The 15,656-nt window shown below is 22.5% G+C and overlaps 1 protein-coding gene across 3 annotated transcripts; it reads left to right on the top strand.

The window, feature by feature from the left end:
• Positions 1-3,397: 3,397 nt before the first annotated feature.
• LOC112600574 (stress-activated protein kinase JNK) lies at positions 3,398-15,319 on the top strand. Of its 3 annotated transcripts, none has more exons than XM_025347840.1 (8): positions 3,398-3,644; positions 12,036-12,312; positions 13,294-13,423; positions 13,755-13,952; positions 14,022-14,156; positions 14,231-14,360; positions 14,443-14,601; positions 14,755-15,319. In XM_025347840.1, exons 2-8 carry the CDS (start codon positions 12,170-12,172, stop codon positions 15,024-15,026), a joined length of 1,167 nt encoding a protein of 388 aa, XP_025203625.1. In that variant the 5' UTR covers positions 3,398-3,644; positions 12,036-12,169; the 3' UTR covers positions 15,027-15,319. The 3 variants fall into 3 exon arrangements, with proteins under 3 accessions (XP_025203625.1, XP_025203623.1, XP_025203624.1); XM_025347838.1 differs by lacking the exon at positions 3,398-3,644 and adding an exon at positions 13,043-13,235 and having other exon boundaries at positions 12,220-12,312; positions 14,755-15,026; XM_025347839.1 differs by lacking the exons at positions 3,398-3,644; positions 12,036-12,312 and adding an exon at positions 13,066-13,235.
• Positions 15,320-15,656: the final 337 nt, after the last annotated feature.

The raw sequence follows: 15,656 nt of genomic DNA, 5'->3' as shown, positions 1-15,656 counted from the left end.
ATGTGTTATAAATAAAAAAAAATAAAAATGTTGGGTAATGTTCTGTTATATAGTAGTATTGAATTGGTCGCTATTACAGATGTGTTAAATTAGAATGTAATAAAAAATCATAATGTACAAAAGCCAATTTTGAGTACACCTCATGAAATTTTCTATGATACTGCTATTAAACTAATTTATTTTACTATATATAAATAAACAAATTATGAAAAACTTTTTATTAAATTTCCAAGTATTTTTATCCATTGAATATTTTTTTTTTGACATTAATGAAAATAAATTTTTAAATGTCAAATAGCTTTAAAAAAGTTAAAATATATAGGAATTTTTTTGAAGATTTAAAATGATAACAGTTATTAGTTATTAAATAAATAAAAGAAATTCAATTTTTCAAAACCATGGAACATACTGCTATATACTAAGTGCTGAATGAATCACTATTATTGGTATGTTATATTTGAGTTCAATGATATATCATCATATACAAAATCATTCTGTTTCTAAGCAAATCCTGAAATTGAGCTGGTCTCTTACTTAGTTTTTATAATTTCATGATGGGTTTTTTTTATATAACTCTAAATCATTTATTTCAGTTTTAAATTTTAATATAACTGTTGGTTGATATAATATTTTTTCTGAAAATATTGGATTTATGATCTTATTAGTATTTATTATTAAAATAATATGTATTTATAACACATATCAATTATATAACTCAAGATGTAATTACATATTTTTGTAAATAAGTACTGTAAAACAGTAAAAATAATTAAATTAGGTACCTATTTAAATAAATATTTTAAAATAAATCAAAAATTATATTTTGTGTAATAAAAATTGTATTAAGAGTTTAAGTTCCACAAATGTTTATAAATTATAAAAAAAAATAATTGCCAATATTTATTGTTTAAATATTCTTTAAATTTGAACTTGATATGTCTATAAAAATAATTATCTGTACATATTTTATATTTATACTTATGAAAAATCTTATATTAAATTTTCTAAACTTAGATATAAACTGAATATTTTTAAGAATTTCTAACTAGAAGTTATTTTGCAGTTTTTCATTAAAATTTTACTTCATGCATGCTTATGAAAAAAAATTGTGACTATGTATTTTTAACTTTTAATACAAATATAAAAATAACTTACGTGGGCTCTTATGATACATTTTCAAGAATTTTTATTCAATGAATAATTTTTTATCAATATTTATACAAAAAAACTAAAAGAAAATTGAAAGTTTATCATGCTTATACATAGCTTGAAAATAGTCAAATTATTTTGAAAATTTATGTTATCATGAAAATGATAATATAAACATTTGGTAAAAATTTTAACTATCTACTGTTACTTTTCTTTAAAATAATACAAAATATCAAAAGTTGTTTCAACTTGAAATGTTCATACAATATTAATTTGGTTATCCAATAGAATTTTTTTTTTTTATAAAAATTGAAGAACTTATAATAAGCTTTCTATTAAATTTGTATACCTTTGGTACAAAATTTTTTTTATTAATTTCGAACTACAAAAAATTTGTTTACTAAGATATTAATGAATTTTATCAATATTTTAAATCTTTAAACGTTTATAAAAAAATATTGTAATCATACATTTTTAATATTGTTACTTGAGAAATTAACAACTTATAAGGTAGTTTATAGTAAATTTTTATGCATTTTTACACGACGAATAATATGTAATCAACATTCTTACTAAATAAAATTAATAAAAAGATTTGGTAAAAATTTCAAGTAGAGATCTATGGACATTCGTTTTCGAGTTATATCAAAAAAACAAAATCGATTTTGTGGAATATTAAATTTGGGTACAAATTCCAGGTTTTTATTAATCTCATGTCTAAAGTACAAACTTGATCCAACTTGTTACCAGAAATAAGAAACCATCCCTATTTTTGAAAATCAAAACATTATTATTGCTGATCTTTCCACAAAGAAAAATCGCACATCATTCATCATTGTAAAATCAATAGATTTATCACTCTGCTAAGTCTGCTTAAAATCTAAAACATTTAATAGATAGATTTATACTCTAATTTTAAAATATCTATACAATTCGTAAACGTTTTAGTGTATAATGAACAATGTTAATTGCCAACAGTTTAAAAAAAAAAATGATTATAATATAATATTTAAAAAAGATACTCAATACAGCTGTACATCATAAACGACATAAACAGATTTAATATTTACCTAATGTAAAATTGTTAATCTATAATATGATACAAAATTCTTTGCATATAAATTAATCTTAAGAATTATATACCTAGTATTTATAATTCTATGATTAATTAAAATTTACAGTGTAAATTATATAGATTTTGATGAAATAGAATATATTAGGTACATAAACTTTTTTTTTTTTTTTAATAATATAAAATTTACCCAAATTAAAAAGAAAAAAATATATACACCAATTTAATAGGAAGAAATATAATTCAATAAATGTCATATTTACAATATTTTTTAATACGTAGGTACCTTTATTTTATGTAATAAACCAATAATTAATTAAATTAAAAGCCAGATTTCCTGTAAAAGTTAGTGTATTTTTATAAAAAGTGTTAATAATTGTAATTGGAAATCTCTTATAAAAAGTTGATTAGTTTATTTTTAAATTATATGCTAAATTGAACAAAAAAGTATCCGTCCGCTGGAAATGGTTTTTAAAATTTCACTGATAGATTAATCCTTAATCATCTATAGGGCGAACATGTTAGGTATACTTAATACCACTTACCAGTTATATTTATCTATAACTAAGTGATTGAAATAAGACAAATACTTATCTTTTGGCTTATTTAATGATACTATTTACTAATGATAGTAATAATGCATCGTGATAAATTTACACGCAATGTAGAAGTATAAAACCAAACAGGTTTTATTTTCCAGTCAGTTAATTTTTTTTTTAATTCCAACATTATAATCAAAATTGAAAATAGCCAACCGTTTAATGTATCCACGATTCACCTCTATTTAAGATAACATACCGTCTGGCGTCTACCCCAAATGGTGGATACAAATGTTATTAAAATAAACATATTTATTAATTAGTTATTAAAATATAGTATAAATGTAATAACTTGTAAAAAATTATACATATTATAAGTATGTTTACATTTGATTTGCTTACAAAATTATTTTTTTGTTAAAAATGAACGGACACGTTTCATTATTCTTAGAGTAGATAAAAAAAATTTGAAGATTATAATATTAATAAAATTAAAAAAAAAAAATGAAATAAAATAAAAATAGGTATATTTATTTGAAATAAAATGGAATAATACTAAAGTTCATGGAGGAAGTTCTAATTACATTGTGTTGGTTACACTGACATTTAGATGGGTCATCTGTGTTTGTCGGTCAGTCGGTGATGAATTGTTGCTGAGAAAATTTCTATTTTTTTTGCTAAAAAACTAAAAATCCCAATCTGCCTAAACCGCTGAATAGTTTTTGTAAATAAGAGATTCAAACAAAATAACTGATGTTTCAATGAGTAAACTAACAATTTATTGATTATTACCTTTTATAAAAGGTGTTTTTGTATAAAACTCTTATCAGTAATCACCATCAATCATTTGGATATTCTGAATTCTGAATTAATCAACATTTCAGGTATTTAGTATTTATTTATTATTAGTATATATTTATTTGTATCTAGTTTCTATTTAATTTATTTATACTTATTAAGCCAATTGTAAAACAATTTTCTTTCAGTTTAGCTATGAAATTACTTATTTAAAAAAATATAATTCTGATGTTAAAACGGGACAAAAAATATAAGTATTAATTGTAATAATTTGAAAAACTATAAATTATTAATTGTTATTAATAATTCAGGATTAAATAATTAGCTATAGCTGATTAAGTTTTTGACAAATTGTATAAGAGAACAACATGTTATTTAAGTAGATGTAATTTTATGTATTTGCCTTGCAAACGCATAATACTGTACTAACTTTATTTTTGTATATTTCTAAAAATTATTTGTATTCAGTAACATGTTCTGTCTATCTTGCATTTACAAATATAATTATATTTTTTAGGTCATATGATATTTTATTTAGTTTAGTATTTTATTTCTTATACTTAAAGATTGCACCTGTTCACTTATGATTTAAAATTTGACCTAACACTCAACAATATGAATTCTGAGCTCTCTCTTCAATATTTATTGGTATTAATATTATTAAAACTCTACTAAACTTAAAACTTTAACATAAATTTAAAGTATTCTTATTAATTAATTTCTTGAAAATATCTTGGTTTTGCAACTGAATTGGTACTATTTTTATTTTATATCTATTTGTGCAGTTAGTTTATTATTGAAAGATAAAATATAGCTAGTATTGTTAAGTTGTATTGGCTTTAATAAGCTGAAAAACTCAAGAATTTCAAAATGTTGTCTTACTTTATTATAGGTACATTATGGATAATAAATATTTTGAGATATTAATCAATTATTTTACTCATTTCTATTTATTTTCTTGTTTAGTCAAACATTTTCATGTTTCAACTATTATAATATTATTTTTTATCTTATATTATGCAAGTCTTTTATGTATTTCCTATTCACCAGTATATATCCTTGAACAATTATTTCTACTTACTGTTCATTATTTGATTTACAACATTATTAAAATTTTAATCATTATTTTAACAGTATTTTTCTGAATTAAGATGAATAATCATCCTATTATATACAATGTATAATATGTAGTTATTTATTTAATTTGGTGCTCAAATTGTCGAATTACTTCAACATCCACAAATGTGTTTTCATATAAACCACTTAAATACACCAATGTGAGTTTTTCTATACCATCACATCTTAATTTTTATTAAACATTATTTTTAGGAGTATAATTTATTAATTAAATGCTTTTTAAAATATATAAATGTATTAAATGAAAAGGATTTAAGTGTATATTATAACATATAATATATAGGTAGTCATATAAACATTTTATCTATTAATCTACTTATACCTCATTTACATTAATATTATTTTGGTTTTTGGAGACAATATATGATTAAATAGTTATCTATGTAGTTCTATGCTCATTTCAAGGAGTAGGTGACATTGTAAAATATCTTATTGATACAAAATTTGTATGAATTATATATAAAAAAGTATAGATACTAAATAATCCTAACACTAATAAAGGCTATAAATTCAATATTTCAATAAAATTTCAATGATATTGTGATTTGTGTTTGAGATTTATTGCAACCGGCGATATATTTCTAATCATAGAATTTGGTTTATTCTTGGTTTAAAAATTATTTAGTGACTTGATGTAATATATAAATATTTGGACATTTAAAACAAACACGTTTATGTTTTTATAGTTAGGTTTTATGATTATTAGTTGATAATATCGATTCTTTTTAAGTGTCATTTAAATTGAAATATTTATTTGTTATGTTGATGTATAAATTTATAATATGAATAATATGTTTATAAGTAGTTTACCAATTTAATTAATTATAACTTATAAATAATAATTTATTTTATTTAGCGTATTAAATTTCCTAAATAGTTGTTTCAAATAATAAATTATGTTTCATAATTTATGTAAGTATTTAAAAATAGTGCTTAAAACTAAAATGAAGTAAAAGAGTGTAAGTTTACATATAGTTAATGTCTTACAAATACACAACTTTCCACATTTTATTTTTAGAACAGTTAATTTTATTGTGATTTTTTAAATTAAAATGAATTATCAAATTTAAAGATAAGAATGTTATCAAAGTCCTTTGTTAGTATTTTAATTTTTAAGCTAGTTATAAGTATTTATATTTTTGTATTTTATATAATTATAACTCCATAAAAAACTTAAATATTGTATAAAACTGACGAGAGATAACAAATAATATTCTTATCTTTAAATTTGGTGATAGTTAATTCACTTTAATATTAAAGCTAATTATTAATAATTAATAACATAAAATTGGTTCTATTAAACGTATATTTCCTATGTTTTATGTTCGTATAAGATGAATACAATATATGCCGGTATAACATCTCCTAAAACCTGTAACCTTTCATTTAAAAATGTATGTTTTATTTAAACACGTTTAAAGAACATGTCTTCACGTAATTTTTTTTTTTTTGTAAGAGAAGTTTTAGTTGTAAAGGATGAATAGTATAAGCCCTCCCCCCTATAAGTATTAATTAAAATATATTTAATTAATAATTGCTATAATTATACACAGAAATCAATAAGGTCTTAAATGAATTTTAAAATGATATTTGTGTAAGTTTTTACACTAAACGTTAATTAATAATATTTATTTATAGGATATTAATTTAAATATCGTAAGATAAACAACAACAAAATAAATTTCTTTCTTGTTTCAATTAAACTTAAGTCTTTAACATGTGAGGTTAAACATTTTTTATGTTGTTAGTTAAAAAATATATTTTTAAATGAATAGTTTTACGTTCATTTTACTTATAAAATAGGTAAAAATAGTAATAAAATCCGTAGCAAATCTATTCATTACTTTTTTCAATACAAATTATTCTTATTATTTTATAACTAGGTTTTCATAAAATGTAGTAATTTAACTATAAATAATAATAAATTAACTTATATCCTTGGATGAATTTATTTATTTTATAAAGCTTTAAAAAAAAATTCTAGTTCGCGTGATGACGTTTTAGAGCTACAATTTTCAACTTTGTAGGTTTAATGTTTTTAGTTGCTCTTTGAATCTACTTCGTACTTCGACGAGTTAAAAGTAATCACAGTTCTATAAAAAATTATTGAAAAAGAAAAAACAAAAAAATATCGAAAAATTAGAATATTTTTGTTACATTAGTTTTTTTTTCTATAATATATTTCGTATTTTTAAAATAAAAATTTAACTGTGATATTAGATTTAACTTGAAATGATATATTTTTATTTTTGAAATATTTTTCTTTATTTAAAATTTCGTAATTTTTCTTTTGTTAATTTAAAAATTTTTTTAAAAGATAAATGCTTGAAAATTAAATACAAGGTTTATCATAAGTTGTTTTTAAAACAATTAAAAACTGTCGATATTATATAGCTGTAATTTTTTTTCGAAAGTATTTTATATTTAAATTTTTACAAAGAAAACCATTTTTCATCCGATGATTATAGTATTTTTATTTGCCTACTGCCTAGTAATTGAAATTTTTTGTCAAGACGCATAATATTTAGACTGATTTTAAACTATAACATCATCCTATTTACATAGGATTACATACTATTACATCAGTATTGACTTCTATAAATAAATAATAATAACATTTTTATTATTATTATTATATAATACATAAGTGTTTTTGATACAAATTTGTTCAATATACCTTACTATAATTATATAGTAACTACTAATAGAAAAATAATATACTAGAAGCAATTTTAATATATCATAATAAACCCTTAGGAATATAGACTGACGATTCGTTTCTATAGTTTAAAATTATTTTCTCGTGTACTGTATTATTTATTATTTAATTCAAATTTTACAAACCTATTACAGTAACCTCAATGATAAGGTACGTACAAAACCTACATAATACAGACAAGCTTTATTTGGACAATCTTTTATATAATTATTTGTTATCTTTTAAGTGAAATGTATGTGGACTAATACATTTTCTTATTTTTGTAACTTAGTACTCTCAGTTAATTGGTATGGTTTAAAATATGTAGTAAATATTATAGAAGTTGTTGTATAAGCATGTTATTTTCCTCGTAACGTATATTGGTTAAATAGTTATATATTCATAAATTCTCAACTCACTCACATTCTTTTTACTAACTTTATTATTTGTTAATTTATAAATTTCCTAAAGGATTGTTACATTCTCGCTCAAATAATAAATGCTCTATTAAGAAAAATTTTAGGTCATTCGTCCAAATGTATGACGTCCCACAATATTCGATTGACTTATCTGGTTTTTCATTTTAAACAGCTCTATTTTAATTAAAAATTTGTATAACAAATACAATTTTCATATCCTAGAAAAATAGTTAACATTTTTATAAAAAATAAAAAACAATTTTTAAGAAGTAACTTAATCTTAAATTCAATTAGTTGAAAATTATTAAATAGGTAAGATTTAATTTTTGTTAATCCAATAAATTTTTTTTTTGATATTTAGAAAACTCTCGTCCACCTCCAAGTTATTTTTCATTATACAGAATAAGTTTTCTCGTTTTTAATATATTTTCGTTTATAATTTTATTAACGTATGCAGTGTTTTAATTCGTATTATTTAAAAATTTTTAGAATTATGTAAATATGAGTTGGGAAGGGGTTTATACTTATTTAAAAATCTGAACATATAAGGTTCGACAGCACAAATTCGAATTCTGTTCGTTCCTATCCATTATATTTATATAATAATTACTGTTTTTATTTTCACATAGTTCTGAGTTTTATCATAATATATTATTTCATATTTCTATTTGTAAAAAAAAATTTGTCATTTTTATCACCACCAAATAAATACGATAATGTTATAATTGTTTTTTTGTAATTATATACAATTTGTTTGCAAAATTTTTTAAACTCGTTAGTCGAAGAAATTGTATTTAAGTTCTACTTAAATAATTTTTGATACTATAGAAACTGATATGAGACGTCATGAGATACCTCGACTGATATCCTACTTATCATCGCAATAAATCGTAGACATGCCAAAGGAAATAATTTTTAATAATTTGTAATTATCATTAAATCGAACACGGAACAACTCAGTAAAAATTTAAATTACATTTACTATATGTATAATTATGTATAATGTATTCTGCATAGCCAATGGGCTTATCCATCATTTCTATTTTAATGATATTTTATTATTTGTATTACCTGTTGTATTCTATGTTTATTACTATTCCGTAATCATATCAACTATTATATCAATTTCTTGATGCTAATAAAGTAATGAAAATATAATAAGGCTCTTAAAGTCTGGAAATTGATGGGAGGAGCCATATTCTGACTTTGTATTGATCCTTTCTGTTGTGTGTATACAAATGCGTACAGTAGTCACACCCTAACCATACTCCTACGCATTATTTTTTTGCCAGCTAAAATATATATATATCGTATATAACTATCGGAGTTACCTTTGATGTATGTTTTTTTTGTATTTTTAAAGTTATTTATATATTAGTTTTATTTTGTCGTATAATAACGTATTAGATGTAATAAATATATATAACTTTCGTCAATATAGTAAAAAGATTTAAAATATACTTAATACATGCCTTAATCTATAAAACCTGAGTTTCTACTTTGTAGTTAAAAAATTTAAAGGTTCTTTCTATTTGAATGTTACCAATAGCCAAGTTTTTAAAAGTAGAAAGCTTATACAATTTTACGTGCTAACCTTGTTTCTTAAAAAAACTAGAAAAATGTTATTTTTTAAATTATCTTTATAGTTGGACAGTACAGCTAATACTAGAAAGTTGGTAAAATAACATTTTTAATTAAAATCCATGGGTTTTATTATAATTCATAAAATATTTTTTTTTAAGAACATTTTTACTGATTATTTGCCGAGTTAAAATTATAAACAAAAAGCATTCAATATAGATTCATAAAATTTTATTTATTTATTAGGTACGTATTTTTCGTTTATTAAATAGTTTCAAATTGTCTATAATTTGAACTCTTTTTAAGGACCTTAACATTATTTTTGTAAAATTATATGTAGGTCAAGGGCGAATCCAAACGTTTTTCAAAGAAGGGAGGCGTATATAATATGAAGTAATACATCTAGATACCCATTGGCGATTAATAATATTATATATATATTATGTGCTTTTGTTTTATTATGAATTATAGTTGTTCGAAGTTGCATTATTAAATTTTACGAATACAATATTATTGTTTAGTTTCAATAATTTGTATTTATGTTATATCTTATTTTTTATTTCATTTTTAGGAGGCACTACCTTTGTTCTCTCTTTGATCTCTCCTCTTTAGTTAAATATTATTCTGGGAGTTAAAAATAATACTTGTATACATTTAATACTAATTTCGTTTTTTTTTTTTTACTAGAAGTCTATTGAAATTATAATAATTAATTAACTGACGTATCATTAATGAAAATTTTAAATAATCTTTATTTCATTGATCTCACTCGTTGTTTTATTTTAAATTTACACAATTTATATATTTAATACAACTCTGCAATATATGTTTATAATACTTTAGTCATATGCAAAACTAAAGGGTATACAAAATATATGGTGTCACCTCTTAACATAAAAAAAATTCTTTACATAATATGACACTCTTAGATTCTGAATTGAATACGTCTTAGCGTGTAATTTAATACAGTGCTTCCCAACCTCTTCTATTTTACGCCCCCTTTTGTAGATTTTCAAAAATCTTGCGCTCCTTCCTATAAATTGAAAAAAATCGATCATCTATTTTTGTGTATTTTACAAATATACTATACAATATTCGGAATGACTATTTTTTCGTTGATAATAATTTATCCGTTATCCGTTATTGATACCCGATAACAGATAAAAGGAACCAGTCAATTAATTTTTTTTTCTCTACGTTTTAAAATAAAAATTATATTTCGTAGTAATTGCTTGTGCCTCTCCAGCAATGTATACACGCCCCCCAGCTTGAGAACCAGTGATTTAATATAAAATGATACCAGTTATCAGACTGTAGTTATTATATAATTTTTATTTAATTTTGGTATGTGGACTACATAATACATAGCAATTCAAAGTATAGTATATATTATAATAATGATATTTTTTATGATGGGGTAGATTAAGATTTCCACAAATATTTACACCCACTCAATATAAAGGTTGGCTACATCTATGAAGTTACTATTTCATATATTTGATATCTATAAATACAATTCAATAAAATTAAATAAAAATATGTATCAGTGTGGTTTTTGGGTATGAGGTTTTTTTTAATAAATACGGTTGATAAGGTTTTTTCAAAATATTTTGAGCATAATTATTCTTAATAGAACAGAGTGATTAAAAATAAAAACAAGTAATGATTTTTTTTTAAATTTCTTCACTGTATTTTATAGTTTTTTGTAATTATACCAATACACAAAATTTTAAGTATAATAAATGCCAAATACTATATTTATTAGTGACTGTTGTGAAATATATTTATGTAATCATTAGAAATATTTGTTAAAAATATATAAAAATATAAAATAATTTAGCAAGTTATACTCATCACTTTTTCTTTAATTATGCAGTTATTTAAGATTTTTTAAATTTTTAAATATACTTGGAACATAATATTTTAAAATTCTTGATTTTTTTTGGTAAGGAATGTCCTGGGGAGATATAATCTCTTGTTTTTCAAATGAGAATCTCATCTTTCTATCATAAATTATTAGCCAATAATTTTTCTGAACATTAAAACCTAATATTGAATGAGCATTTTTAAATTATTTAACTGTGAATGAAATGAAAAGATTTTATGATGGTTTTGGGAGGAGGGAATGGATATATGAGTTATGGTGATTTTAAAATTTTATAATTTATTTTAATTTATCAACATTCATAATTTTTGAAAATAGTTCTAGTATACCTAGTAAATACTAAATTCAATAATATATTCAGTTTTTATTTTTTTTAAACCATTTCTAAGGCCTATTCATTTTATTATATACTTTTTATTAACTGAAAAAACGACTTGTTTAAATTTTTGAATTTGCTACATCAACATTTTCATAAAAATTGTTCTCTAAATGATTAACATTAAAAAAAAAGGGGGTTACTATTTAAAAAATAAAAATATTTATTGCCACAGGATACTTCTTTAATCAATACAATAATCTAAATAATTTTAAAATATTGTTTTTTATAAGTATATTTAAAATTCTAAAAACAGTATTTAAATAAATTTATTTTTTAAAGAAATAAATGGGAAAGGGCATGCTTTAGTAAGTCACTTGTTATTAAAAATAAAATTCAAAAAAAACTTCTAATTAATAAATTTGTATGTATTTGTTTTAGTTGCAGATTTTAAACTTATTTAAATAAGTGAATGAATTTCTTCTACATTGAGTAAAAACTTAAAACTCTATTACATATATTGTGTGAATTATATTACTGATCATTTTGGCTTCTAAGAACAAAACTTTGGTCGTATGCCTCATATTAACCCTAGGATGACATCTAGAGTGTCCTCCTCCATTTTCTTTACGGTGGAGGTGGGCGATACAAAGTTCACTATTTTGAAACGATATCAAAATTTAAAACCAATTGGATCTGGAGCACAAGGCATAGTTTGGTAAGCATATTCTAGTAAATCTCAAATAGGTATGGCATGTACATTCTTATATTGTGTAGTAAATATGATTTATTAGTTTTTGTTTATTTGTTTATCGTTGTAAGTTTTAGATACCTATATATAAACACCAATGTATTATGTTTAAAATTTAAACATATAATTTTATCCTGTGCAGTTCATAGAATATATTATATAATATGTCAATAACTGCTATGAAATTAAATAGTATTCTGGTATATAGAATTTCTGTTTGTAAAAAATAAAAATTACATTTTATTTACACTATAGCATTTAAATGTTTTAATAAATAATGAATTTAGATATTTATAATTACAAATAATTGAACTTCTATACTTTTTAATTAAATCTATATTAAAAAATATATTAAATTTTAAAAGATATTTAAATTAGTTTAAAATTTATAATACATAAATTGATTATTGGCTAATAATAACTCCATGAGATTAATTCTCTATTTAGTAAAGTTATGTTAACATATTAAACTTTGAAACTATTGATATTGTGATAAATAGTAAATACCTATATTACTTAATTAGTGAAATTCCACGTATTTTGTGCTTTATGTTAAGTTAGATGCTGTAATTAGTATGTATTAAAATTATTTTTAAAGCATGAATAGCTTGAATGTATTATTATAATTTTATGTTATATGCATTTATTTTTCTGTAGTTGCACAATTTTTTTTTTTTTTTTTTTGTGTTTGGTAAAGTTGAATTTGAGGTTGTCCACAAAATGCTCGGAACACAATCAAGGTTTGTTCAAAGACCTCAAAATAAACCAGACACTATGACTGAATTAGCTGATATGTTCTACACGTTAGTATTTGGTGATACTGAATTTTCAGTTCCCAGACGATATGTTGATCTTGTGCCCAAAGGTTTAGGTGCTCAGGGCATGGTGGTGTAAGTACTATGACAATTTTACTAGTACTAGATTTATCTAATTTTTAATTTTCTATAGTGCTGCTATGGACACTATTACACAACAAAGTGTCGCAATTAAAAAACTATCCAGGCCCTTTCAAAATGTAACGCATGCTAAAAGAGCATATAGAGAGTTCAAACTTATGAAATTAGTAAATCATAAAAATGTATGTATAAAAAATTAAATAAAAAAAGAATAACTGAAAAATCTTGTATAAGAACTGATTACTACCATGTTTTTTAAATTGTTTAGGAAGCATAAAATTAAAATAATACCTAATTTTATTGCTCTAAACTCTGTGTATCGGACATATCAATTTGTACGGTATTAAATTATCTAATGTACTGAAATACTCAGTTATTACACCATAATTATTCTTAGTTAGAAAATAGAATAATATGCATAAAAAAAATGGTTGTAACCAGATTTTGTACTGAATCTTTCAATTAATTATAGCCGTAAATTATTTATAAGAATAAAATATTTTTGATTATTAGATTATTGGTTTACTTAATGCTTTCACACCACAAAGGACATTAGATGATTTCCAAGATGTGTACTTGGTAATGGAATTAATGGATGCTAATCTATGCCAGGTGATTCAAATGGATCTTGATCATGAACGAATGTCATATCTTTTATACCAAATGTTATGTGGCATTAAACATTTACATTCAGCAGGAATTATTCATAGAGTTTGTATTATAAATATTTAATATCATTTTTAATTAATGGATTTGATTTTAATGATTTATCTATTTTAGGACCTTAAACCTAGTAATATTGTTGTTAAATCTGACTGCACATTAAAGATTTTGGATTTTGGATTAGCTCGGACAGCTGGAACTACTTTCATGATGACGCCATATGTTGTTACTAGATACTACCGTGCTCCAGAAGTAATATTGCATTATTATTATAGATCATAAAATAATTAATACTTATAAAGTTTTATCCATGATATCTATTACAGGTAATTTTAGGTATGGGTTATAAGGAAAATGTTGACATTTGGTCAGTAGGTTGTATTATGGGTGAGATGATAAGAGGTGGTGTTTTATTTCCTGGAACTGATCATATAGATCAATGGAATAAAATTATAGGTAGATAAAATATTTTTACCAGTTAAATTTAAAGTAGTATTTAAACTAATAATAATATAATCAATTATAATTTTAATTATAGAACAATTGGGCACGCCATCACAAGAATTTATGAGGAGATTACAACCAACTGTTAGAAATTATGTTGAAAATAGACCTCGTTATCCGGGCTATTCATTTGATCGATTATTCCCTGATGTACTATTTCCATCAGATTCATCTGAACATAATAAATTAAAAGGTAATATTAATTAATAACACATATATAATAAAATATGTACAAATCTTCAAAATGTATATTCTTCTTTAAATATTTAATATATGTATACTGATTTTATGTTAATTTATTTTATACTTAATAAATTCTAAATTAATTTTAACTGATATGATATAGCAAGCCAAGCTCGTGACCTTTTGTCTAGAATGCTAGTTATTGATCCAGAGAAGCGTATATCTGTGGACGATGCATTGCTACATCCATATATAAATGTTTGGTATGACGAAAGTGAAGTAAATGCACCAGCACCAGGACCATGGGACCATTCAGTTGATGAACGTGAACATACTGTTGATCAATGGAAAGAACTTATCTATCAAGAAGTTATGGAGTATGATCCAACTACTGCAGCAGCAGCTTCTGCTAATGAACCACAACCAATCCGATAGACTCTACTGGCACAGTTTACCTCCGTCCAATATCTGACAACTGTGTCATAAGTATAGTATTAATAAAGTTGTAGGTATAGTCTTCCATAACTTGAAAGTAACTTACATTTTTAATTCCTTTTGAAATGGACGAAATTTCTACAAAAATGAAATCATTATGTAACTATAGCTGTACTTTATAAGTAAATTTTGGGAAAACTATCCACATAATGGAATTTTTTTACAGAAATTTTCTTGTGAGAAAAAATAATCAGGATAAAATTAGATATTATCGGTTGTGAGTTTTTTTTTTTTTTTTTTGTCTAATTAGAATGTCTAAATAAAATTAAGCTCGCTGTAAATTTATATAAATATATATATAAAGGGCATCCCTATTAATCTGTAAATTAAGGTTTATACATAAGTAAATTATAAAATAATTATATATAGTATAAATAATGTAAAACCTTGACTATTCTTACCCTTGCAGACCGATTTGTATCAGAATGTAACATGTATATGTAGTTATATTTGTGTATGAGATATTTTTGTTTTTTTCTCTAAAACTTATGATTGGTAAAAACATTGATCTCAATATAAACTTATTACCATTGTTTTACTAGATCAATTTTAAGTACTACATTTATATGT

This window comes from Melanaphis sacchari, unplaced genomic scaffold, assembly GCF_002803265.2.
Source record: "Melanaphis sacchari strain LSU unplaced genomic scaffold, SCAv2.0 Contig65_pilon_pilon, whole genome shotgun sequence".
In the NCBI taxonomy this organism is placed as follows: Eukaryota; Metazoa; Arthropoda; class Insecta; order Hemiptera; family Aphididae; genus Melanaphis; species Melanaphis sacchari.
This window is presented reverse-complemented; position numbering and strand designations above follow the sequence as displayed.

Bases quoted from the DNA above. Each gene is read 5' to 3' on its own strand.
- LOC112600574 (XM_025347839.1), top strand. From the start codon at position 13,066: ATGCTCGGAACACAATCAAGGTTTGTTCAAAGACCTCAAAATAAACCA. The intron at 14,157-14,230 runs GTAATATTGCAT...TATCTATTACAG, and splicing joins GATACTACCGTGCTCCAGAA to GTAATTTTAGGTATGGGTTA. The intron at 14,602-14,754 runs GTAATATTAATT...GATATGATATAG, and splicing joins TGAACATAATAAATTAAAAG to CAAGCCAAGCTCGTGACCTT.